The sequence below is a fragment of the Phalacrocorax aristotelis genome, chromosome 3 (assembly GCF_949628215.1).
Source record: "Phalacrocorax aristotelis chromosome 3, bGulAri2.1, whole genome shotgun sequence".
In the NCBI taxonomy this organism is placed as follows: domain Eukaryota; kingdom Metazoa; phylum Chordata; class Aves; order Suliformes; family Phalacrocoracidae; genus Phalacrocorax; species Phalacrocorax aristotelis.
The window spans coordinates 88,027,233-88,054,703 of record NC_134278.1 but is presented as its reverse complement, the minus strand read 5'-3'; the positions used below and the strand labels follow the sequence as shown (position 1 = coordinate 88,054,703).

General features: G+C 44.6%; 2 protein-coding genes across 2 annotated transcripts in view; both read right to left on the bottom strand.

The window, feature by feature from the left end:
* The window catches only part of ACTR2 (actin related protein 2), a 516,258-nt gene that overhangs the window by 98,061 nt on the left and 390,726 nt on the right, over positions 1–27,471 (bottom strand). The window lies entirely within an intron of this gene.
* Positions 34–27,471, bottom strand: SLC1A4 (solute carrier family 1 member 4). The gene is made up of 8 exons (XM_075088368.1): positions 26,850–27,471; positions 17,851–17,893; positions 16,334–16,396; positions 9,861–10,027; positions 6,153–6,386; positions 4,865–5,059; positions 3,302–3,436; positions 34–839 (listed from the first exon to the last, which is right to left on the bottom strand). Exons 1-8 carry the CDS (start codon positions 27,374–27,376, stop codon positions 605–607), a joined length of 1,599 nt encoding a protein of 532 aa, XP_074944469.1. The 5' UTR covers positions 27,377–27,471; the 3' UTR covers positions 34–604.

Below are 27,471 nucleotides of genomic sequence, written 5' to 3'. Positions count from 1 at the left end.
GATACAAACCAAACATTTTTCAAAAAAGAAAAAGCTAGTTTTTAGGATATATTTGACTTTTTTAACGGATCGGCAAACAGGAGAGGAAGGGGAGTGGGGAAAAAAATGTTGCATCGTGTCTGTAATGGTTAGTAAATGTTTCCAGGCCAGAAACTAAATTTAAGCAACATTTCCACCCACTCTGGAGTTTCTAGACTGTATCTCCATTCAAGCAGCAACACAATAAGCTTACTAATTTTTCCCTAAAATAAGGACATACTGGGATTGTCTACTTCCCCTCTCCAACCCATATGAGCCTTTACTAACAGAAGTCTTGTTAGACCAGAATGGCATTGTTTTCACATACATGTATATGTGTGTGCATGTGCAACACACATGTATACATATGAATTATCAAAATATTATTACAAAGCAAGTGTTCTTTCTCAATACGCCTTCTCTGCCCACCCCACCTCCCTCCCTTCCCCAGGCCAACGTATTTCAAAACAGACTGGAACTAAAACTTTGAAGACCCATCCAGTCCTTGTTACCATAGCAAACGTCTAGGTGCATTAACAAGTCCCTGGTCCACCTCTAGGACGCATGTTGATGAACGGCCTCTAGTTCACAATACTGATTCCTTGGATTCAGGGTCTGCTGTACTGGTCGTATTGGAGACTTGGTTTTTGTGGGTTACCAAAGGCGATGTTTCCCCTTCAGACTTGCTGTTAGCAACTGCTTCTACGCCAACTTCCTTTAGCTCCTGCTCTTTGTCTTTCTTTTCCTTTTGATTCAGGTAATTAAGGATGCCCGCTCCTAGGGCATCACCTTCCACATTCACAACTGTGGTGGTTCGGTCCCTGGTTAAGATCAGAAACAAAACACAAAGCAGCAGGCTTTTAGCTTAAAAGAGTTGCAACACAATAAGGGGAGGGGATTCACCCCAGCTGATCCACTAACGTCAGTGGAGCTAGATGAGGGAGATGACGTTACCATAGGTATTTTCTACAGAAGTATCATCACCATTTCCGGACTAAAAATGTGCACCAGAGCTGGTTTGAGGTTGGCCCAACCATTAATATCAACTGGTTCTGGTCTCTCAGTGGGTTGCAGCAATAGTACTACTCTTTCTCAGGCATCCTTCTTTTCCCAGCCCATCTCCTTCCACTTCCCTTCCCCAGGTGGGGAGGGGAATGTGAGGGGAATCCCCTTCCCCAGTGCAAGGTCAGAGCAGGAACTTAAATTGGGCTTATCCAGAAGGTGAATAGGAGCACCCAGCTCTCTTCTTAACTACAGAGACTCAGCCCTTAACCCAAACACCTAAGGGGTCTTTCCAAAAGCAGGCAGAATGACTGTGTTCTCTGGATTTCTTGCTAGTTGCACCTGTCCTAATCTTTGGTGCTACAACACAAAACTACTGTGTCCCAGGGTCTAACAGAGGAGGTTTATGGGTCATAAAGAAGAACAATTTCTTCATGTGCCTTTTGAGACTTCTGTTACTCATTCTGCAGCCTAACTTGAACATGTACTCAACTTTTAACTGTGGTCCTCTCTCGTAATTAAACAGCTGGAAATAAAACAAGACACAGGACTTTTCCCTCCCTCCTTCCCCCTTTTGTTACAAGACTCAGTTCCTTGACTAGAGCAACAGTGTTGACCACAGAGAGATGCTATGTATTTTGAAATGAAGACTGACAGCATGACACAGACTGAGGGCAGCCTGGTGTGAAAGGAAGGGCAAGCTTTTCACTCTTGCCTCCAGGCACTTGTGAGCACAGCTTGTGGAAGGCACAGCTACTACTGTAATCCCTGAGGAAGACAGGATACAAAGAGCTAGCCACTGCCTTCCATGTCTCTCCTGTCTTTTGGAGGTGGTTGATACCCAAGAGGTGACAGCAAGAAAGAGTTCAATGGCCCTAATGAAGCAGTAGGAATATCATTATACTCCACAGATATGTGTGATGTGGGAAGGGGTGGAGGTAATACAGCTGCTGCCTCCCTCAGCCTCTGGAATTCAAGAGTGTCCTCAGGCATTCTAATTTCTACATCTGCTGTTGAAGGATACCATCTATACAAAGAGGTTGTTTTTTCCAAAAAGTAATGCAGAAGTGTTATATACAGTCTAAACCAGGAACTGGCCAGAAACCCACCAAGCGGAAAAAAACCCCAGTGGGATTCAGATCACTTGACCCATACTGACCAGTCATTTAAGCCCACAACCCAGCTTCAAACAGATGGCTTGAAAGCAGATTATGCTTTTAAATTACCAGATCATGCTTACTTCACTAGCATTTAAACTCCAAGCAGGCTGTAATTCATGAGTGCTCAGAGAAGTCTGAGCACAGTTTGATTTTCTAGTATTTGAAGAACAGCAGCTATCCATGCTTGTTCAAAGGAAAGCAGAGACACCCTTTTCCATGGGGCTCATCTAAGCTATAAGAAATCACCTGCATGTGACATTTACACTTATCATGCACTGGTGGCTGGGTCCCCAATACTTAAAGCAAAACAAATTTTCTAGGCTAATTGGGGTGGTACAGAAGGTAAATTTAGGTCTTAACAAGGACATAACTATGCTAAGCAGTGAGATAAGCTCTTCCAAACAGAGCTGGGCAAGGAGATAATCTCTCATGTTTCAGGGAGGGGAATGGCTCTTGGAAAGAGAAGGAGCTGAGCAAAGGTCTGACCTCTTATCTCTCTCCCAGAATATGGAAAGGAAAGGTGGTAATACTGTGTACTAAACTTGACTCCCAGCGGCGTGTTCCAGCCATGACACTGCCCACAGCTGTGATGGGTGCCACAAACCCTTTGTGTCCCTGCCCTGCCAATGGATGGCACTTCTCTGTGATGCTTGTGTTGGTGCTTTGACCAGTCTTGAACTATAGAAATTGTTCAAACAATAGCTGGCAACAGCTTCTGATGGAGACTTCTTCCCACATGTGACCAAAAAAGCTTTCCACCACTATTCAGACTCAATTTCCTTTTTTCCCCTTCCCTCCTAGGGTCCAACTAATTTCCAGCAATATCAACACCTTCTGAACAAACTTTTAACAATCCTTCCAAAGGGAACTGAAACCAGGAAGAAATATGTTTCAATAAAGGCTGAGTAAAACAGCTGAAGAGGGCTTTTAGCATATTAGCTGCTTTAATTGAGAAGGGACCACCTTTTCCATTATCTGCCAAGAGTTACCTGTCCTGTAGGCAGCCATCTCTTTTAGGGTTTTATTTTATACTGTGCTATTTTGACTGCCGTGCCCCATTTTTCCAGCTGAACATGCCACATGTCATACACCAGCAGATACGAGCAGCCTAAAGTACTTACACAATCCAGTCCACCGCTAATATCAAGGAGAGGTCGTTGGTCGGAAGTCCAATGGCCTCCAAGATGATAGCAATAGTGAGGACTCCCCCGGCTGGGACCCCGGCTGCACCCACACTGGATGCGGTAGCTGTCACACTGCAAATCAATTTGCAAACCCTGTTAGCAGGAGGTCTGCAGCACTTCTCTGCTACACTTATGTCACACATTTGCCTCTTAGGAGAATTGTAAACAAACTCTACAGCATGGGACACACAGATCATTTGCTTCCCAGGCAAACCCTTGCCTGCTCATGCAAAGTAATGGGTACAGAGCGCAGTTGCTCAGCAGGCACCCTCAGCAGCTACAAAGGCAATGGCTCTTTGTTTAATACCATGATTGTCTTTTCAGGGAAAAAAAAAAAAACAAAACAATTAACAGAACTATCCTGCTGCCTTACTAATATATCCATTTCCAAGTCATGTACCAGTTCAAGTATGCCGGGTACATTACATCTCCTGGCTCCAAATGTATAAAAGTAAATGCTGCCATGCAGGGTACTGTCCCTTCTCTGTGCCTCATTTGCACTGAAACACAGACCCTAAATCAGGAGCTGGAAACCTGCCCACACCTTTTTGTGTGCAGATGTCTACAACTGAGATTTACTTGAGCTATCACTAGATAAGCCTCAGGCCTACGTTAATGCCTGATTTACTAAGAGTATCTGAAAAGCTAATTTGGCCATCCACAAAGAAAACAATGCCCCAGCCCTGCCTTAGACAGACAAAAAATATACTGGGCAAGGCAATAAAACCTTGCCAGTGAGGGCAAAAAAAAGCCAGGAACCAGCCCTAGGAGGCATATGGTGGATACAACTATGGCTTCTTGGCATAGTGAGGGACTAGAACTCCTTGTAGGAGCCTGACTTAAGGGATTTTGAGGAGGGAAATTAAGAGAATGACACTTCATGGGATATGGGAAGATATTCCAGTCATGGAGGGGAGAGAGTCCTAGCGAAGGAGGCAGGACTAAGCTAGTGAGGGAATAATCGAGCAAAGCTGCCAGGAAGGGAATGATAATGGGTCTGACCTGGGAAACCAGCAATGTGATGGTAGGAAGGGCAGAGGTAAGCATGAGCAGAGTCTTCAGTATGAAATTGATACATAAGGTTCTGAGGAGCTGGCAGAAGGATTTTCTAAGACATCCAGAGAGGGAATCAGGGGTAGCTTTCTGGGTAGAACAGCATACCTCAATTACCCAGCTTAATGGTGAGTGGAGGGCAGTGGAGTGAGACGCTTAAGGAAGGAGAGGAATTTCATGTGAGAAACAGCTTTAAACAGCTCAAAGTCTGTTTCAGAATTCAATTATCCCTCCCAGGTTCCACCTTTTATTAAATCGAGATTCTGGCAAATCTTATAAACCTTGAAGGACTCCATCCTTTAATCACCCTATAATTATGTTTCATAGCAGTTTGGAAGCTTTAGGTCAGAGATGTGGAATGCAAACTGCTAGGTATTAACAGAGAGACCACAGGTTTGAATGTGTCTGGGGGCCAGAAGGATGTGGTTATAATAGCAAGCAACTTACAGAATTGTGAAGATTTGCCCAGGGTTGAGGTTGACATTGTTCAGCTGAGCAATAAACACAGCTGCCATGCACTGAAAAATAGCAGCCCCATCCATGTTTACAGTTGCCCCGATAGGAAGGATAAACCTGCTGATCCTCTTGTCAACTCTGTTGTTCTCCTCAATACACTTGATCATTGACGGGAGAGTGGCTGAGCTAGAAACAGAACGGGAAAATCAAACACAAAGCATCAGGGTGGACTGAATGGAAAGTCAATGTCTCAGGGCTTTCATGTTTCTAACATGCTGCAGACAAGACTGTCAAGACAACGATGCCATTTTATAGTCCCTCTCCTTCATGACAGCAGTGAGGGACCCTCCTTGTTGGTCTTGAGCAGCAGTATTTAATAATCTGCTTCCAGAAATAGCTGATAAGGACTCTAATCTCCCAAAAGCAAGAACTCATGACTTAACACAGTATATAGCCTAACAGGACTGTGAAATGATCAAGTCCCAGACCAGAAAAACACACCAATAGATGCCAATATAAACACAACAGATGCAACAGCAATTTCTATTAATGTAGTACTAGTGCCTTCTCAAATGAACAGACAAATAATAATAATAATAATAAATCACTGCTGGATTTATTTCTTGCATTACAAATTACATTGTTTTATTTGTATTCTCTCTCCTATTTCATACACTTCAACTCCTGTGACAGACAAGCATGTACTTTTGGAGATGACCTTAAATGATTTTATATAGTTACAATATTTGATCAGGTGTTTGCCCCTTGAGAAAAGCGTAAATGCATGCTTGATAGTTTCGTTATGACAAATAAAAGCTGATCAGGCCAGATCTTTCAAATCAATGTTAAGTCCCTTTACACTAGCTAATAAGTCTGCTTTTCTCATGCAAAATTATTCTAAACTTGTTCCAGATCCTTCTAAACTTGGAGAACTAAACTTATCAGGACAAAGTCCCTCACTACTGACCATCACTTTAATGAAAATTTAAAGGATAGCTGGCAGGATCTTTTTAAGGCAAATACTTTCACCTTTCCTCCAGAAATTTCCATCACGCTACAGGCCCAATATTTTGAGGAATTGTTTTCAACAGCTGATTATCAGTATGTGCTGTATGGCAGGCTGCTGACAGCAGTGAGATTCTCTCCGCTCAGAAGTCTCTTTTTGCAATCTCAGGAACAACGTTCACACCTAAAACTCAACACAGTCTGTTGGGATATAATCAGTTTACAGTGACAAATATAATCAGGCTATAATCCCAAAAGAAGCAGAGAAACCCACCTGGAGCAAGTAGCAAAAGCAGTGGCAAGTGGTGTGATAAGTCCTAAGAGAAAACGATATGGATTTTGACGTGTGGATGCAAAATAAATAAGCGGCAGAATGATTCCTCCATGGATGAAGTGGCCCAGAACAGAGGCAAAGATGTATTTTCCCAGACTGGTCACCAGAAGCACAATATCTTCCATTTCCACAATCTTGCTCCCAACAAGGAACATAATGCCAATAGGGACATACCTGTGCAAAGAAATATTACCTGTCATTAAGTACAAACAAAAAGCCTTGAAAAATATGACATTTTCTGTCCTGGAGATAACATTCTTCTAAAGAACATGCTGCTCCTACTGAAGAGTAGTGCCTTATTCACCACACACTCAAGTTAAGCAAATCTGGAAGGCCTGTCTAATACTCTGGCGTGGTGGAAGGCAAGCAGTCAAACTGAAAAAGCTTTGTTCACCTAGGCTCTCAAAGACACAGCTAGGAGAGTGCCAAAAGGAAGCCAGGTGGGAAGCAGAAATGCTGGCAGAAGCTATCAGGACAAAACGCCAGTGTGGAGTTTTAGTCCCTCAGGGAGGAAGGCAGGCAAAGACCTAAAGCTAATTTGACTGCTGAAGGGACAGCAAATGATAGGAAAGAAAAGGGAGCAGTATCATGTCACTGGAGCAGAGAAAGGGGTAGAAGAGTAGGATCTTACACGTGCAGTGACAACTAGCAGAAGTATGAAGTTAGGTCATTAAAATGGTATACATACTGGGTGCCAACATATTCAGTGTAGGAAAGAAAAAACTATGCCCATACCAGAGAGCTCAGCTAAAGGCTGCTGATGCACATGCCAAAGACAGCAGTTAACTCTACTATTTGCCTACAAAAGACTAAGTTAAATGATGAGGCTTCCAGAGCTTCCCTCAAGCCAACAGCCATGTACACGTACATTAGCGTGCCTCCTATCTAGAAACATGCCACATCTGAGGACGTCAGCATTTGTTTGAGGTTTCCTTTGTCAGGAATACTTGGAGCTGCTCCAGGGGAAGGGCCACCTGTGGGCCACAGCCACACCTCTGGTCCCAGTAGTGCAGCTGGGAACAGCCCCGAAAAGACAGAATTGCCCTTGCACCCACAGCACAACAGCTACTACATGAAGTGCAGGAATCACTTCAGGCCCAGGGTCAGCTCCTCTGAAACTGTACTTGGGATGTCTGTGTCTGAATACCTATGCTGATGCTGTCCATGGTCCATCCATTTCTGCTTCTAAGATTAAGAAATACTAAAAGATCACCCAGCTCGTCAAAACCCTGCCTCAGGCATACATGTGACTACAAAAGATCTGCCTATACACCTCAGAAATAATGTTTTTTCTCCCACTCTCCCCTCCAATCCAATGCCCATGTTCAGAGAAGCTGATCAGTGGGGTCAGGACAAACTTCAGAAAGTTTGGTTAAGGTTGCAAAGGTTTGGGAAGGTGGGTAAGCCTTACGGTTGCGCAGATCACTCACTTCTTCCTAGTCTGCCTCTCCCTCGGTGATTCTGCAGCTCCTCTGTTCTGTGCAGAGAGCACTTCCCTATGTCCCAGATCAATGTGACAATCCTCTCTCTGTCCTCCCTTGGCCAAATCTCTAGGGAGGCCTGTTGAACCTTCCCCATTTAGCCTCTGCCAATTCTGTGACATACTGCCTTTGAACTATGTTTCTGAGCTCCCTGATGAGCCAGTTCTAGCTGAGCCCCACTCCTGCACAAGGTCTGTAAACATGAACACTAGGTACAGAACTGAGACTGGATCCCTCCCCTTGAAGAGGGAGGCTGGTGGGAAAAGAACTCTAAGTTGAGACCACAGTGCTGCTAAACACAAGAGCTGCTGTTGAATGGGACTAGATATGAGCTCAAGCTGCCTTTTCTCTTGGTAGTATCATTTCACCCATTCCAAAGTATCCTTTAGGAAGTACATGCAACTTGACAGATTTTCAATAAATACCAGGATGACACAAGAGCCTTAAGGAAGGAAAGAGAACAAGTAAGGGCTATGGTGCACTGCAGTGTTAAGAGTCAGCTGTGGTCCTGATAATCCACAAAGTAAAGGATTATATACCAACTGATTGGCTTGAAGTGTTAGCACTGTAATCAGCTGAATACAAGAACTGCCTCTTATCAGTATTCAGTGTCCGAGGAATTACAGTCAAGAGTAAGACACTTAAGCTGCTTTGAGACTTTGAATTTTTCAATCCCTTATGACAGCAATTAGCAGAGAGATCTGCCTGTGTAAAACCAGGTGTTCTGTTAAAAACTTTCTGCTTCTTAGGGTGAGGAAAATAGTAGAAATGAGAAATGCAGAATGAAGGGAGAAAGATATAACTGCCAGGGTAAGCTTGTTGCTTTTCCAACAGCTTTGGAAAGGGAAGAAGAAATGTCCCACTGTTAATTTGTTAGCTAGATGTCCTTATGAATATTTTTATTTTTGCATGTAAGGTATTGGTACTGTTGGTTTCACAGGAGCAGCCTAGACCCATCCAGCTGCACAAGAACAGCCATGATACTGCTCTGAGGCCCAGATTCACCACACCTGACAGAAAACCCAGTCAGGAGGCTGGTCCTACCCCAGCTTAGGTGGCCTGAACTGCTCTCCAGAGGTGCCTGCCTCCTCTGATGCTGGTTTCTTGCCTAGTGAGAAAGTTCAGTGCTCTCCGGTTCCTAACATACAGACTTCTTTTGGTGCCAAAAGCTTTGTGAGATCGATCAGAGCAACATTCACCCCATAAACATGTCTGAACTTCAGGGAAGTGAGTGAAATAATGCTCATTAATAGGCAGGAGACCAAACAGACAACCAACCTTAGGAAATACCTACTCTCAGGGATGTGAAATGGAAAAGAGAAGCATCTCTGGAGAAGCAAACACAAACAAGAAACAACAGTTGATTGCTCTGCCTCACCCAAGAAAACAAGAAAGATCTTAGAAGAGGAACAGAGATTTAATGATCTACTGTATAACTCAGGCTCTGCTGATAATGACAAAACATTCAATAGCCAGCACTACTGTTTCAGTAGGATGGAGAGCACAGCCCTGGAGACTGTTCCTCCCTTCTATACAAAGGTACATAGGCTCTCCATCGCCCTTTGATGCAAGTGGACAGATGGGACTCTGTATTCATGCACTCAACAGGGCTTCTCTCAAACGAATACCAGTGAAGTGGGCTATCTTCTGATCTCCTCAGATATCTTTCTGGTCAGTACAAGTAACCTTTTGATCAACAGAGAAAACAAGGGATGAAGCTACAAGTATGATTTTAGTTACACACTGCATTTGAAGCGCACTTGAAGCACAAACATCCCTAGACTTCACATGACCACATTCCTCACTTGCTCACATCTCCTTTATCCATTCAAGGCCAGTGCCTTTAGGCACATGATGGCAGCTAGCCATGGGCTTACGCTGCTTTGAAATAGAAAGCCTTCTTTCCACTAATTAATCAAAAAGAAGTCCTGGAGAGGGTTCTTAAGCAACCCTCTGAAGTGTTCCAGGCTGATACCTTAAGCTATGCTTGACTGTCTAATTACAGGGCACACGCAAGAAGAAAAGACACCATGACGTGACACCATGACATTCACTTTTGCTGTGATGAGGGATGTGGTAGGAAAAAGCTGGAGAGGTTGATAAATAGCGAAATTCCTGAACTGAGCATAACATTGTACTGCAGATGTATCTGCAGTCACACACTTACCACATAATCCAGGAAACCAAGACCATAGTTGCCTCATTGAATGAATTAAAGAAGCGAATCAGATCTTCCCCTTCCTGGCCAAGCTTTTTCAGCGCCACTCCTAAAACCAGAGCAAACAGCACCAGTCCCAGGATATTCATCCCTTCAATCTCAGTACCAACAGGGATCTGCAGAGTCAAAAAAAGAAGGCTTGTTAGATGAGAGACTGGCACAAAACCCAACAAAAGGGTCAACTCATTTTGGTGCTACCCGATTGATCTGAAATCAACAACCAAATCAGCACCTATTTTGGAAAGGAAGGACCTATTTTGTTGAAGGAAACCAGACAAGATCTGGATGCAGTCCAGATACAATGGCCCTAGTTATGAGCTCGCACTGATTCACTGGAGAAGGAAAGCGCCTGCCAGTACCTCCCACCATGCCCTTCAATATGATACACGTGGTCTCAGTGACCTGAACAGGAAACCTCCCCAGTTTACCCAGGACAAGCTCCACTGCAGATGTGAAACAGCACAGGCACCAATCACACATGTGCAGTTAAAAAACAGAAACTTTCCTCCCTGTTTCCCCATGAGGGAAGATGAGTGGGGGGGAGAGACTGCAGGTATAAATGGTAGATACTGGTGATATTGACTTCCACCAAGCATCATTCACTATCAGCACTCTGATATTCTACCACCTAAACAAATCATACCTTCAAGAGGCTTGCAGTGGTCTGGCCCCAAACATGCTCTTGTTTCCTAACACCTCTGACAGGAATCTGCTCTCAGAAACTGCCAGCTCCATGGCTTCAGTGCAATATTTGTACCAAGGTGAAAATTACAAGAAAACAACCAATATTACGAAGCAGAAAAGGGGGAGAAGGGCAGAGAAAAGTAGCAAACTGTGGAAACCTACTCATTCAGCTGTCCACATCAGCTGTGGGAGATACAGAAAGAAGAAATACCTGTTCCCCTCCTCAGAAATCATGTGGCTGCATGGTAGAAGTAAAAGAATAAAACCAGGATCTACCTATTGACAAAAACTAATCTACTCAAGACTGCTCTGCTGGTCCTTCACAATTTGTTTCTCAAAGAACGCTGGAGCTTGTTTGGCAATGTAGTATCATACGAACTGAATGAGTGTTCTTGTGGCTATGTGAAAATATAACTGTTTTGACAAACTGTTTTTTTTCCCCCACTCCAACTTGGCAGGACAAGCTCAACATGTCAAATTGTAGTTTTATTTAGAAGGGCTTCTAAAACAATTAGGTTTGTGTACAGGTTTTGGCCTCCTGGCTAGTTTAAGTAGACACTAGCTCAACACTAGGAAATAAAAATACACTCAGAGCTAAAAGCTTGAAATGAATATTGACTAAAGAACTCAGGATACTGATCTGCTAAATCTGATAAAACCAGCCTGCTTGAGATTATATTTTTGCTGAAGTATACTGCTGAACTGGACTGTCTCTTAGTGGCAGGTGGAAACAAAGTACTGCAGGGAAGGGAATAAAACAAATTACACACAAAAGCATGAGGGCTAAACTGCTGTTAACAAAAGTGCTTACAAACAATGAAGGTTTTGGCTTTTTTTATTTGCTAGCTACAAAGTAATTAGATATAGGATCTGCAATTTTTTATGGTAGTTGCTTGCTCAGGGCTAAGTTGCCAGTATTTATTTTATTTCCAATTGAAAGAATTGAAAACATGGACAGGATATTAAGAATGGGGCACAGCATATCTCCAGAGCTGTCTGAAGAAATGTGCTATTTTCTCCACACATAACATGCTTCTGCCTGGATAGTTTTGTCTATATTCTGTTTTGTACGCCTGAAAGCCTTAAACCCTTCTGTGGCTAGAAAAGTTAAATGAAAAAGAAATGACACTCTCCTATTAATTGAATAAAGTGTCTGTGTATATGGCATGCACATGTGTTGCTATTTTTCACTTCTGTTGGTAAAACATAACCCTAGGGTAGGAGATAAGGTTTACCATTAGGCTGAAGAGAATCTAACAAAATTTCAGTGACGATTTATCAGTAACTGTACAAATCAATGTACAAGTCTCAAATTTTATGACTAACTTAGCAGGAAGAAAGCAAATGTGTAGTAATATAAGGCTGCCATGTCATTTCATCAAAACCAAAACTTTCTCTAGGAAATGTCAACTTGGGCAAAACATGAACATTTTTACACCAGAAAAGAAACACTTCCTTCATGCACATGGAGAGAATGTCACACTTTTTCATGTTGACACAACTTTTCACATTGTTGGTTTGGGTTTGGTCTTTTTTGCCAACTCATTTTATAATATAACATCTTATATTGGGTTCATTTGATACAAGACTAATTGAAAAGTTCAGCTTGGAGCAGAATTTTACCATAACGGGCCTAAACTTTTTCCACAAAAAAAAAATATCCCCAAAACATTGAATGCCCTTTTGTTTTGGTTCTCATTTAGAAAAAAAAAAACATCAAACTTTGCTATGGAATAGAAATTCAGTGTTTCAAGCTGCTGTAAGTGCCCAGCATTCTGACCTGGATGTTACTGGGAGGGAATTTCATTGTACTACTTATACTGATGTTTTGCAAAGCAATCTCCGCCCTTTAAACTCCTTCCACCGGAGGTTTGCTTCTCAACTCACTAAATGCAGCAGCGTGAGCCTAAAGCCCAGCAACCTGCTACCATTTGGGCTTCTCAAAGATTAGTCTCAAGAACCAGGCAGGAGTGTACTGAATCTGCAGGATTGCTCAGCTTCCCAGCAGCTGTGTAAGGCACACAGGGTCACAAAGCAGGACAGAGCTTGGGAGGCACACAGTAGAACCAGGGCCAGAGCTCCTAGTGCTTAATTTGGAAGGTCACTGCCCTGACTAGAGAAGTCCAGGGCTCTTCTAGGTCATTCAATCCCCACAAGCATCAGCTGCTTGACCTTCTTCAGAGCCATGAGTGCCAAAGGCTTGCCAAATTTTGTTCTTGGGAAGCTAGAGGAGGGCAAGGGATAGTAATGTCTCCAGTTAGCAACAGCTCAACACACGTTCCTTCTCACCTTTCATTTTAACCTTCACAGTGGCCTACTGTGCACAAATTGGCCAATTCTCAAACTCCCCTATACCTCTCCAGAATGACAATACGTGGATTTTAGTCTTTCATCCTCAGAGACGCCTCTCTCCACCTTGCTCCCAGCACAGCAATCCCTGCTGCTGCTGTTCTCGAAGTGCTCACACTTACTACTCCTTCAAGCCTAGCTCTTGTGATCTGGGGACCCCTGAATTCTTGGTGACTGGAGGGAGAACCCTGTGCACAGCCACCAAAAACTTCTTAGCTGTTTCCCTCTATTCACTGCCATCCTGCCACCCCTTTCAGGTCTTGCTCTCCCTCTCGAGCCAATTTCTTTACAACACACAACATTCACCATGGCCTTCCATCATTGAAGATTTAGGCAGAAGGTCCATCATTTGCACAGAGTGGTAACACACTGCAGGAAATAGTCCCATTGATTTGCAGGGAGCAGTCTGCAAAGTTCAGGGAATTTCACCTCTCTGCAGCACAATATGGAAAGAGTCCAGCAGTAAATCCTCAGCGGAAGATCCTCTCAATCCCAGCCTCTAAAACTGGCAGATGCTGAATGGCCTTTTTGTACTCTAGCAGAAGAGTGCACCACCCCAAAGGAGCTGCCAAACCAAGCAGTATTGTGGACACCAAACAAAATCAGCTTTAATGAGAGCTTTGTTCCTGGATAAACTATGGGACATGTTATTGTTTGCTTGAAATTATGTGTTCTGGTAGGAAGATTCATGGAGCTCTCCTGGTCCTTGAGTCTCTCTGAAGATCCTATTGTTTTTTAGCTCTTGAAACAAAATGCTTATCAAGGAAACAACTGCTGACATTAAGCCGTCCCAGTAGTAGGTGGCCGAAAAGAAAATGCAGCCATGTGATGTGAGGAAGCAGAGCCATCACCGGTTTGTGTATTTTTACTGCTGCCATGAGAGGAACTCGGAGTCCCCCACAGCCTCCCCCCCACAGCTACAGATGGGGAACTATGATAGTTCATGCCCCAGGAAGCCTTGCTGCCAAAGAGACAGAGGATGTAGCTTTAAGAGCTAGGTAAACATGAGGGGATGTAAAACAACACAAAGGAGCAGACATCTATATGCCCCACTATTCATATCCCCAATGAGAGAAGACAGGGCCTATTAACCAGTGGTGGTGGGGGAAATATAATCAATGGAACAATTTTGCTTTACACTATTCATATAGAAAGTAGAAGGAAAGCATTTTGCCTCTTCAATCAAATATTGTCCTGATGAAAGAAAACATTAGATAGGAATATCATCTTGTTTCCCTTGAACCCAACTTCTATCGCTATGATATTTATACTACATGTTATCCAAAAATCACACTCTTCCTTTCCAAACTTAATCCTCATCTATCCATAAATAACATGGTCAGACCAGTACTGAAACTGAGCTAACAAAACTGAGACGATGCTTTCTTTTTATTTGGCCTGCTCTTCCCTAGAGACAATAGGGTGTCTTCTGGAATTAAAGAAGCTCAGCTCTGGTTTTGCTCCAATAACTAAAGAAAAGTTTTGGAAAAGTAATAGTGGAAATAACCTTTACATCATAACCGTTGGCAAAAACAGGCACCAGTGACAAATTCAGATTTTTTTTTTCTGATACTGCATCAAAGAGGAGTCTGATAAGTGGGAAAAGGAAAGAAGAAAACTGAAAAAGAATCTCAGGTTTTTAAATTGCCAAAAGAGGCATTCTTATCTCTTGAGGAAGAGTGATGGCTTTGAACAAGCATTAAAAAAAGTACTTGACAGCCAAGACTATGTCCAGTGGATATGGTTGGCCCTGATCTGTGCTTGGTTGCCAAGGAGCCCCTACAAAACTTGACACTGAAGATGAATAAGAAAAGTCTTATTCACCTTTCATTTACCCCTGCTTAAATGCAGAATAACTATATGCTCTGTAAGCAAACACACATGTCTAAGTGCACATTGTTACAGCCTTTCATATTGAACTTGGGTTTTAGCAGCATGAAGCTGCATGGGCATGTACTGCCTGAGGATATAATGGCACGAGAAGAGAAAGTGGTCTTTTGGGATCACATGGCTCTTCTGCAGCTGTTGCTGCACATCCATGTCAGATGGGGTGAGTGCAGACCTGAGCTAATGCAATCTTACAGGCATGGGCAGAACCCAGGCAGATGGGGCTGCCTTCTTCCCCAGTGAAGCTGCTCATCATGTAATAGCAGGCTTCTAGGCAAGGGCTGACTTTTCTCCTGCTCAGTTCTTGTGCCATCCAAGTCACCTGTCACCCTGCTTCCAGGGCTGGTGAAAGTTCAGCCTGTCAGCTGAAAGCAGAGTTCAGAAACACACTGTTCTGTATCACGTGCTCACGCACCATGCATGGCAAGAAGGTAATGAGGCCAGTACTTCCTGCACTCAGGAATACGCTTCAGAGTCCTGCTGGATGAGCTTAAACTGCTTTTTCCTCAATGGTTTTACAAACTGATGGGCAAGCCCCAGCTGAGCCCTTCCATTACAAATACAAACATTACAAGTCTCTTGCCCTAGGGGCATTCAAATAATACAAAAAATATAGTAACCTGACACCCGTTACTGACCTCAGATTGTCAGAATGAGCCTGAGAAATAGAAAATAACCCTGAAAGCTGTCTCCAGTCTGAGATCTATCTCCCCAAAATCCCATGAAAGCACATGAGATACTGTATTTGGAGTGAGGTGAGATATCACAGGCTGGGATACTGGGTCTGTTTCATAGCATGCTGCCTGTAAGACAACGGTAACTACTGCTGGACCTGCAATGTATTGGCTCTGGCCAAAAATAAAGATGTTTGATAGCCCCATGCTGCAGCAGAGATGCCACTCAATGGGATATAGAGCATCTCTGGAAGTCCTACAAGCTATATATGGAAGATAACACACTCTAACTCAGCTATGTCCGCAAATTAGTTTCCTTTTTGACGCCATTGCAATAGCAGCCCGTTTGTAATGTTCTGCCTGTAATTTTTACTCCTTCAGACCACTTGTTACTGCTTCAAACAAAATTTCAGCAGCATGGCAATAAGAAAAAAAAAGCTCATTCTCTCCAAACTGTTAATGAAGAGTAAGGTTTAAGGGACATATTCAGCCAGCCTGATTGCTGTTTAATTCCAGGTCCACAGAAAGTTATTTGGAAACATTAGGCAGAGTGGCTGGTCAAAATTTAGATCAAGTGAGACCAGGTCTAAGAAAGCATGGCCTAAAAATAAGGTCTCAAGGGTTCGATCAGTTGAGCCCAACTCTGCTATCCATCATAGCTTCCATGTGTGGCTATGGGTAACTCATCTGTCTCATGTGTGTCTCAGTTCCAGGCAAATAAAAGTACTTGTTTCTTTCCAATGACCACTGGAAAGAATTAAAGACTGCAAAGCAGTCAAATATAACAGTTGACAAAGGTTTGCATAAAAGCCTAAGTAGTGACCTTACCTTTTCCCATGTGGCATTTCCTGAGGTAGTGTTTTTGGGCAGCAACTTATATTCTGTTGCATACTGCAGGTAAGAAAAAAACCAAACAAAAAAACCCACAATGTTAGCTGATCAGATCATCAATATCATCATCTAGCATTTCACAAGGAGGAGATTCTTGTTAGGAGGACTTTTTCTGGAGACTCTACTGTGGAGACTAATGAGCCTGTCCTATGCAAGAAAAGGGAGTGGCAGCATACACAGCCCCTTCCACATGTGGCAACAGAGAAGTGCTCTGTGACCCCCTGAGCTCCCAGCTTTGGGCAGCAGCTGAAGAATTCCCCTTTCCTCCACCCTGCTGTTGCTCACACACCACACTGTTGCACTGGCTCCTGCAGACGGCAAGTGGTGCTTGCACTGTTTCACTGTTAGAAATGGTGAGGCAGGCATTAAAATGGCCAGTAAAATATCTAAAATGCAGGACAAGTTTACTTTGATAAATAAGCTAGATACCTTGCAAAAGCAGGGCACTTCTTTGGGCCTGTTTTCTTTAGACATAAGTTAGGGGAAAGAAAAGCTTACGTACTTGCCAGTTACCTGTGACAACAGCAGCACAGAAAAAACGAGGACTTCTTCATTTCATCCCTGAATATACAGAACCCTGACACTCGATGTATGACAGAAAATCCTTTTCTTAGTAATATTTGTATACTGCTATTTTTATTTATGGCATATTGACTTGTACTGTATTATATATATACTCAAAATGAAACTTTATTTTAAGAGTTTGATCTTGGTTTTGGTACAAAAGCAAACCCACAGAATACCACGAAGGCAAAAACTATTATTCTGCTCCTGTATCATAAAGAATCACTCTGCCCCGTAGCAGTATTCTCAACAGTGTCAATCTCAACATCTAAAATTACCAATAAGAACTAAATCAAAATCATCTTGGAGCCCCACAGCTCCTGTCCCTCAGTTTAAACCACACTATGTTTTGGTGCCCGTTATCATCCTACAACACTTAGTCCTCTTGGAAGAGAGGCCAGGCTGAGCAATTAATCCAGCAAAGGATACAATGGAAAATACTGAATAAAAGTATCAGGCAAGAGTGTGCTTACACACATGGGAGCCTAGAAGTCTTTAGCCTTGTCTGTTCTGAGCCCAGCTCCAAACTATGTACCCAAAGGTTTCCCAGCTAGCTCCTGCAAAGTGATAAGCAGCCTGGCACAAAGCAGAGTGTCCATTACTACCCAACACAGCACTCAAGGTATAAAGTTCTTTAAACATTTTTGGTGGAGGTAGAAAATACAGGCTACAAATATGCTTTTGTTTGAGAAGTATTTTTCAAAATCAAACCCTTTGCTATGGAAGTTTTATGTCTGATTACATCAGGTGCTTTTAAAAATCCCACCTACTATAAGTAAATTAACTTTTGGTATCTTCTACACCACCTTTCTAGTCCTTTTTCAAAAAAGAACAGCCACTTTGTCTGTCTGTGCACTGTAGCTCATGCCCAAAGTCCACACGTATCTTACCGTTCGGAAAGCTGCAGCAACAAGATTTGCAGGAAACAGGTTTCTGTAAAATACAAACAAGAAAGTGAAATATTTCTCATGGAACTTCCAAAATAAATGCACCAAGGTGTTTTCTCTCAGAAACTGAACTTCTTTTGCCAAGGCAAGCATATTGGCATTAGGGAGGTACATACTAAAGATACTCTGGCAGCACAGAGCAGGTATCTTACTATGTCTCCAGAGGTTTGAATGCCATCTTCTTTTGCTCACATAAAAAGGTCCCTGCTTGTCTGCAACACCTAACCATTTGGGTAGGGACACCAGAGGCAATCGGACATGATGCTAGTTACACACACATCCATCAGCCAGTGGCTACAGAAACTGGCTTAGCCACACCAGCTGCAGCGACAGCTTACGGCCTCCACAGCCAGGCAGATTTTTAACGTTACTCATGTGATTACACTTTGCTCACAGTATCAACATGAAGGACAATCCAATCAGCAAAATCCACTTAAGAGAACAGCTTAACCCTTCCACACAACAAGGTCACCTCCCCTGAACACCAAGGTAAAGCAGAACAATGTCACAGGCCAGAGTTGTCTGCAAGGGCTTAAGTGGTTAAACAGCACAGATGAAAGTAGGGGCAACTCATATGGAAAGTTGCAACGTCTGAATTTGGTAGCGCCTTCATACAGAAATGCAAATCAAGCATCAGGTTTGTGCCAAGAGGATAGCACGCAAAGTGACGTACACTTCAACTGAGCATCCAGTGTATATGTGCATCTATGAAGCAATAAGGACAGGAAAAATGGTTAACTGGACCACGTAAGGAAAAAGTTGCTTCTGGTTGTATTTTATAGTTGTTTTTAATGCTACAATTCCCTTCTCTGCTTACAGCAAGCAAAGAGTTTGTGTTCCCCTAGCCAAGGGCAGGAAGGCTAAGGGTATGAACTGAGAACTACCAGCCAAAGGCATCAAGGAGCCATGGCAGCTCTCATGGTAAAGAAACAAAAGACCTTTCCCAGAGCCAGTTAACTGTGGCAAAAAACTGCTGCTCCCCATCCTTTGCACCTTATTCTGCTCCGAGGAAGCTGCAGCTACCTCCAAGCTGTGCCCCAAGCTCCCCCCAGTTTTTGCTGTAGTTACCCTGGCAAACACTATTTTAAACCTGGCTTTCAGTTGTGATCGTTCCCCAAATGCCATGGAAAACAAATCCAAATGGAGCAGCAGAGTCAAATCTTTGAAATCAAGAGGTGTATTAAGATATGGCACAGATAAGGACTTTGGTCTTTTCCATTGCATAACTCCGTTATCCTGCCACACAGTGAGGGTTTTCCCACAGCCTTGACAGCAATGCAAAGTACATGGACCTTTGTCAACCAAGTGGTTGCTCTGAACTACCTCAGTCTCTCTGTTGCATTACAAGTGTATTAGGAGGCAACTGCAAAAGCCAAATTGCTGTAAGAATAATTTGGCTTCTGGAGTCTACGTTCCACTGAGCATAAAAGAAACAGTGACTTTTTCCCTTAGAACTTGACAATACAACTGTCTGAAAGTAGGAGAGCAAGCTCTAGCTCTGCAAAGATGCCTAATAATTGGTCAAATAAGATCAATGGAGCCACTAACATGCATCAATTCTTGCACAGCTGGAACTCTCTGGTGGGTAAAAACCTCATGTAAAGTAAGAGCAGACTTTCTTTCATCAGGATTAAAACATCACATATACAAATGGACCCAGCTCAGTGCACAATTTTAACAGGAAAAAAGAAAACATGCTGTTGGGAAAATAATGATATTTCTTTTCAATTTTTCATAGCAGGATGATACTTTTGTAAAAAAAAAAAGAATTGACTGCATTTTAAAGAAGCAAAGAGATTAAAAAAGACTGAAAATCAACCAGAAATCAAATTTCTTTTTTTTTTTTAAATCAGTTTTTCCATCCTGATGAAACAAAGCCAAAGGAAGCACTCCTAAAGCCTAAACGATATGTTTAAATGTGGCCAAGAAACCAAACCCTCCATAATTTAGGCATGAGGTCAGGCACGGACCTCAGTAATTAAACACTAATGTAACTCCAAGCATATACTTAAAGCACATACTTGAGTGATGTCAGCAGCCCTGCTACAGCAAGGCAAGGGGCAGGTTCTTGCTTCAAGTGTGAACAGCACTAAAGGTATTCAAATACAAGCATAGAGCAGTCAGTCTTTTTTAACCCTGGAGCACCCGTCACAGGACTCGTCTCTGAGGACAGCACAGAGCATTTTTTACAATATACCAAGTAAAAAATTTGGATCTCAATTCAGCAGCTCAGAAGGAGCTGTTTTGTTCAATCCAGCTTTGAAGTACACCTGGCTGCAAAGACACAACAACATGTAAAAAATTGTTTTGCCCCTCTTTGTTTCAAATCCTAAAGATTAAGAACAAAACACCTTGGGTCATAAAAAGCAATTAAGAAATAAACGGCTTATCTTAGAGGCATGAGTTCTGCACAGACTACACTCATCACTCACCTAAGATTAGTCAGCATGTGAATTAAATTAAGCTTTAATTATGGGTGGGTCAGACTGCATGTTTTTACCTTAAGATGGATTTGTGCAAGAACACCATGCCAGTGCCTACAAAAAATAAGGGGGTAGGGATGCCGCATGCTCCCAGGAGAGCCAAAAGCTGGCTGGTGACTTGCCTGGGCTCATCACCTGCTTGTACCTGTGGGCTTTGCTCATCATGCACAGCAAGGCAAAGTTCACCCACCACAGAAATCCAGACCCTGCTCTGTGCCTGCGAGTCAGCATTCTCTGTGTCCCCAGGCCCAAATGGAGGAGTCACACAGGGAAGCACAAACATCCCTCCTGTCCGGGTGAATCGGCAAACAGAAAAGCTGATAAGCTGGGCAATTGGGCATGCAAATCACATGTGGGTGTCTGCCAGTCAGTTTTTCCATGCACACTAAATCTTGAGAAGGTGTTTTTTGCTTTGAAAGCCCACACAAGATACGAACATGGAGTTTGAAGAAATCACCAGTTATATCATTGGACTGCTGACCATTGCTGCTGTTTGTAATGGCCCCACCCCTGCCACTGCTACGCCCCATGCTAGAGAATAATGGTTGCCTTTTCAAAGCAGATAAGGGCTATCACAAGAGCACACCGCTGAGGAAATGTGGGTGATAAGAAGCCTGGCACAGGCGTCTGGGATGAGGCAGCCTTGCCCCCGTGCCAAAACTTGCTGTATGTAGAAAGAATGAGATGAGCCAGCGATGCATGACATTACAGCAGGGGAACACATGTGCTGCACGGACCCCAGGTGCTCCACTGCTGCTGGGACTTCACAGAGAGGGATGGATCACCCACACATGGACCCACCGCCTTTGTGGTACTGACAGACATCACTCCCCTTGCCGAGCACCATGTAGGAAAGTATCTCTCCACCTGTTGCAAGTCGTGCAGACAGCCCCCCCCCAAATTATCAGAAATCCATCGGACAGCTGTCAAGGGTGACAGCTGTGTCCTGGGGCTGGAGCGACAGCTGGGCTGAGCCAGGAAACCTCAATGTACCTGAGCAAGACACAATGTGAAAAAGCACCCATCTCGGATCCTCTTAAAATAGAAACCGGAAAGCAGCAGCACCAAGAGAGGGAGTTTCAGGGCCCAAGTACTTTCTGCTTGAATACTATACTCATCACACCACCTCCCCATGCACGGCCAGATAAATGCAGCTTTTTCTTTTTCCCCAGGGACGAGCTGCTCCTGCCAGGCAGGAAGGGACCATTACTCCTCTAACCAAATTTGGTAGGAAGGTCTCACCATATTTTCACTGTAATAGAAATCTTAGTTTAGCTGCAGCATCAAGGTGCTAAGGAAGTCCCAGGTGACTAAGGAAACCTGGAGCTGTAAAGGCAGCAAAGAGGCGATGTAGATCCCGCCTTTTTCAATTTTAATATTACAGGCTAATTCTTCTCTTCCTTACCCTGTATCTTTCCACCAGCCAGATAAGGATGGCACAGGAACTCCTTCCTTGCACGTGTAAGGGATTATTATTAATCACTGTTTCTAAACGATTCTTTTGCTAGAGCTCTGCAAACAACTTTGTTCTTGCAGGAAAAAGCATGAAGGGAAATCCAGGCAAGCAGAATGAAACCCTAAAATACTACACATTCCTCTTGCATTGCTTCTTACAAAAAAGGTTCCACTTCTAAGGCCAAAAACCTTGCTGTTGGAAAACATTTTTGTGAGGAAGCCTAGAAGAAATATTCTGTGTTATCTCCTGGTTTGGTTTTTTTTTTTTTTTTTTTTCAATGAAGTGTTTCCAGTGGTAGGAGTCCACTGACAGCAACTTTTTTGGCATCTGTGGCAACCTGCCAGAGCCCAGTTTGGATTGCTCCAATACCTTTATTTTCCTTTGTCCCAAGACTTTCATTCAACATCACACAACAATTTTTCTCATCTGCTTTTTGATATGTATGTGGATGCACAATACATGCCCTGGACATGAGTGCATGCATTTGATTTAACACAGAAAAACTTGAAAAAGCATTTTTTTCCCTTATTGGTCCAGTCTGTATCTTTGTTGCTTGGAAAATAAAACATAACTAGGGGGAGTCAGTAGTAAAAGGCAATGAATATAGAGAACAAAAGAAAGGAGCATAAATGTTCAGAGGCTTCCTAAAAAAAACCCTACCAGACAGTGCAGGCACATGAATGAAAACGTTTAGTTCTTCCTACAAAAATCAGTCCGCAATCCCTATACTCCAAGAGAGGATCCAGGTTCAGAAAATGACATAACCGAAGCTGGACAGCAACATTTACTACTTCCTTTCTTCTGAGGGTACCCAGAGTTAAGACCTAGCCATCCAGCTACGAAACATGGTGGTTAGTCTATCTCAAGGACCTGCTGTTGGTGTAACTGCAGCTGTTCCCCAGCCACTTGCTGTAAGAAACAAGTGCTACTGGAGTGACTGGTGCCTGAGCAAGGGTCACTGCATGAGTGCTCTGGACCCCCGGTCTACCCTCGCCATCTGCTCTGCAGTCCAGCCAGCAGAACACAACCAATGCTTCTCCCTGCACTCAAGCTCGCGCCTGTCCTCCCTCCGGCTCCAACGGTGCTTGGAGCCAACACATGGGCGCCGTGAGTACTCTCTTTGGCAGCACAGCTGGTAACCTCTGGCAGAGGGACAGAAAGGGCAGTGAGGAGCAATAAAATTTAAACTGCTTTTGCAGACTTGCCTGGCAGCCTGAGAAACCCTGACCTTACTGCTCAGGGCAGACACCTGGACCTCTGCATACCCTTGCTATAAAAAGCAGATGATGCTACTACCTCCATCCCTCCCCGGACTGTTATGGCTACAGCTGGGTTAAAAACAGAATTCCCTTCCCAAAGCCAACTCCACAGTTTCAAAACATGTTTTTATCCCAAAATTGGGCAAAGAAAGCTTGCTCCAGGCTTTTTTTCTGCGCTAAAAATATAGTAAAATATTTTGTTGAAATGTTCCTTTTTCATGAGTGAGATTTTCTACTTAAGTCTTTTGTATAAAATTACAGCAAAACATTGACCTCACTGAAACGAAATGCCAGGATCACCCACTGTTGGAAATTTTGACAGGATCAATAGGTTCCTGTGAAACTGTTTAGTTCTGTTGAATGAGGAAATATAAATCAGAGCTAAAACAAAACTCTGACCTTATCAAAACATGCAGTCTTGACAACTGCCCACCAAAAATGTTAGCAAATCAACAGATTCTTGCAAAACACTTGATCCTGCTGTTTCAACCACCTTCCAATGACCTATAGGTGGGCTGTGTTCACTGCTGGCTGAAGTCACCTCCTTGTCACCCCCTCTCCTCCTCACCTGTTTTTCCCTGGTTAGACACCCAGCATGAGTGTGCCTAAGCCCTCGCTCAAGGCTTGCCTCCTGCACTTGCCAGACGGAAACGAGAAAGGTGCTCCGGCACCTCCAACCAGAGAAAGGCGGATAAATTAGACCTGGATGCTATAGTCAATGGACGAAAGAAAACAGAGATGGCCTTTTGGTTCACCAGTGAATCATCATTCATTTGCTACCAAAACCCATGATAAATCTCTTTTCCAGAGGTCATGTTTGCATGCATAGGTACATGTTTGTGTGGGAGCTTTAGACTCGGAAATGGAAAACCATGACCAAGAATTAAGCTGGCCTCCAGACATTGCTGTGACAATGGAAAGCCACATCTTTGGCCATTAACTAATACACTTCCCAAAAGCAGAAGGGATCTGCATCCTGGGAAAGGACACCCTTGTGTCATCCCTGCAGAAGCCACAGCAAATACTGACTTACAGATATAAATTCCTCTTTGCTGTTTCTTCCTTGGGCCATGTTTTACATCAGCTTTTAGTGCTGTAGGAAGACTCAATTTACCTATTTGCACCTCATATTTACCTTTTGTCTGAAACTGAGCAGTGAAGCCTTGAAGGACACAGCCAGTCTTGTGACACAATTAAAAACAAATTTTTCTTGCAAAAATAGAAAGTTTCATGACCAAAAGAGAGAAAAAGAAAAGCAAAGAGTAGGATGCTGTGAGACCCACCCACACTGAAGACAACGGTTTCAGCCCTCCAGTCTCAAGATCCCATTAACTGAAGACGAAGTTACTTTGGTACCTTCTGCCACAGCAGGGACCAAGACCGATGCTCAAACCAGAACACCCACATTTTCAAGAACAGTTAAAAAAAATTAAAAGGCAGAGGGAGAGAGAGACTATTTCCAGAAAATCATATCACTCACTCCACCCCTAGATCTGTCGGGGATTTGTGCTAAGACTGGGAGTTTTAGTGATGGCTGTGTCCAAATGCATCTCTTCTGGACTGGATTTTGCTGTTGCTGCTGTGACAATTGGATTGTCCAACAGCATGGCTGCAACAGTCCTTTCCTGGGGCTCCAAGAAAAGCTGAATTCACAGCCCACTGCACATGCACTGGGGGAAAGCCCCTGGCCCCTCATTTCCCAGAAGGAAACCCCTTTGCAACCCACATGCTTTACACAAGTCTTATCCTTATGAGTGTTACTTTGGAGGTAAGGACTCAATCCCACCACCTTTATAAACCCTTAGAAGATGAACCCTCCACCTGCATTTACAGACCAGACCAAGAAGCAGCTTTCTGCTCCAAACTTCACAGATGTTACCCACAGCCTGAAACTCACTGGAGTATCCATGCCCTGTTTCTCAGCTACACCCTACTCCATGCTGCACGGCAACACAGGAATGAAACAACAGCTACAGCAGCCACACCAGGATGCACCCGAGGCAGCTGTTGCAGTCCTCTTCCCAACTCTCCCAGTTGTGCTGTCTCCCTTTTTTTGTAATTTTCCTTCACCTGCCTACACTTCCATTCAACTCCATGTCACCTTCACAGCCAGCCCACCTATTCCCACTGTCCTGTTATTACTTCTTCTTAATATGCTCTGTCAGGAATTGCTGGTCCTTAAGAGAGGTGGGCTGAGGACACAAAGTACATACATGGTTGCTAATGGAACAAACCAGACTTACTCTCTGTCTAAAGTGAATATACTTCTCTCTGGGGAAGAACAGAACATTAACATGAATTTGTAACTACAGTTTTGGGGCTTGGGGTTTTTTTTTAGTTCTTTTTTACCTTTGTTGCCACATTCGTCTACCCAGCCACAGCAAAAAAATTCTCTCAGCTAAAAACTGAGCTTATAAAAGCAAAGCAAGTGATCTAAATAAAAATCCCCCACTCAGCTTTGTAATTACCAAGATATCTGCTAAGCACAACTCTCCAGCCACTTTGCTGGTATGCAGGTCACCTCCCTTACTCTTCTGTTTCCATCTTGGTAGCAACATATACCACCTCCAAAGCCATTCATCTTCCAATGTTTCAGCAAACCTCCACCCTCCCTACTGATGCGCGATCACTTCCCATCATTCCCTCAGCTACGCTCATCGGCAGAGACCCAGCTGCCGCTCCCCAGTTTTCCTTTATTCCACTGCTTTTCTCAGGCACCTGTAATACACTTTGCCATGACTGCCCAGCACTACCAAGGTATGAAAAAGTGGCAGTGCTGGACCTGGGATAACAAAACACATCAGCTGGCGTTCTGCATCACGATTCATCAAAGCACAAGAGACTGCAGTTGGAAGTCTGATACTCAGAAAGCTGGTTGGATGTCTGCCTCATTTGTGTAACCATTCCTCTCTTAGTTAAAGAACTGGACAGATCTCAACAAGACACCAGCTCTGAGGAATAAAAAGGTGAAGTCTGCAAGTTTGCAAGGAGTAATAAGGATAAAACAAAAAGACTATGATCCGGTTAGAAGCAGAAGCCTTGCTTCCAGGTAGTTTTGCAGAATGCGTGTCTTGTCTTTGCAAGGTGCAGAGGTGGGATGGGAAGCTCACAAACACACAGGGGGTCCTCATGCCAGATTATGTTTAAGATACGTCCTCAATGGAAATACCGGGTTGCGTTTCTACACCAGCACCTACAGGAGGGCACTACAAGAGGCAGGTTGGCATTTGTGTGAGGAGACCAAGTAAAGCATGAGGGAATAAAAGAAAAAGGTGCGTGTGAGGGATGGGGAGAGCTATCCTGCCCTGCCCTGCCTGCAGGAGATGGCAATGCCAGGCAGCAGGGCAGGGGAAGGTGCCAGCAAAGCCATGCCTGCCCTGCATCAAGTGCTCAGGAGCTGCTCTCCCCCCAGGTGGGACCAAAAACGGGCCCAGGCACCCAGAACTCTGAGCAAGCCTCGGCTCATCCTTGCAGCCACACAGCCAAAATTAAAAATAATGGGGAGAGAGGTAGAGCACCACACAGCCCTACACCTGACCGGGCTGCGGGTACCTGGGCAGAAAGCAGTGCCTCTGGAGAAGCCAGGAGGAGGAGGAGGAGAAGGAGGAGGAGGAGGAGGAAGTGGAGGGGGGTACCCGCGCCGCCAGCTGCAGCGTGCAACATCCCCGAGTCTGTCATCATCCTCCGGCGGCGGCGGGGAGGGCGGGACGGAGGGAGGAGGTGGGGGGAGCGGGCCGGCCTCACCTGACGAGGTCGAGGAAGGAGTCCACCGTCTCCTTGCTGGTGGGCACAGCGCCCGGCAGTCCCAGCCCGGGGGCGTTGAGGGCGGAGGCGCCGGCGCCGGGACGGACGATGAAGCCGAGGGCGACGGCGAGGCCGGAGGCCAGCAGCGTGGTGCCTAGGAAATAGGCGAGGGCGATGCCTCCCAGGCGGCCGAGCGAGCGGGTGTCCAGGCTGGCGGCTCCCGACACCAGGCTGCAGACCACCAGCGGCAGGATCACCATCCGCAGCATCCGCAGCAGCAGCTCCCCCGGGAAGGCCAGGTAGACCACCTGCGCCGGGCCCAGCGCCGCGCCGCGCACGGCGGCCCCGAGCGCCACGCCGGCCACCACCCCCGACACCGTCAGCAGCACCAGCGCGTTGCGCCGCAGGAAGCCCCGGCAGCCCCGCAGCCGACCCCCGCCGCCGCCCCGCTCCGCCGCCGTCTCCGCCGGGCCCTCCGCGTAGCCATTGCGGCCGTTACCCGCCTTCTCCTCATCTGCCGCCTCCATGCTGCTCGGCGCGGCAGGCGGCGGCGCCCTCCCCGCTCGCCGGCTGCCAACAGTGGACTTCGCGGGCCGCTACCGCCCGCCCGAGTGACTGAGCG

Excerpts from the sequence above, each read along its gene's own strand:
- SLC1A4 (XM_075088368.1), bottom strand. The coding sequence starts at position 27,376 with ATGGAGGCGGCAGATGAGGAGAAGGCGGGTAACGGCCGCAATGGCTAC. Across the intron at positions 17,894-26,849 it reads TCCTTCCTCGACCTCGTCAG|AAACCTGTTTCCTGCAAATC; the intron begins GTGAGGCCGGCC and ends TGTATTTTACAG. Across the intron at positions 840-3,301 it reads TTAGCGGTGGACTGGATTGT|GGACCGAACCACCACAGTTG; the intron begins GTAAGTACTTTA and ends GATCTTAACCAG.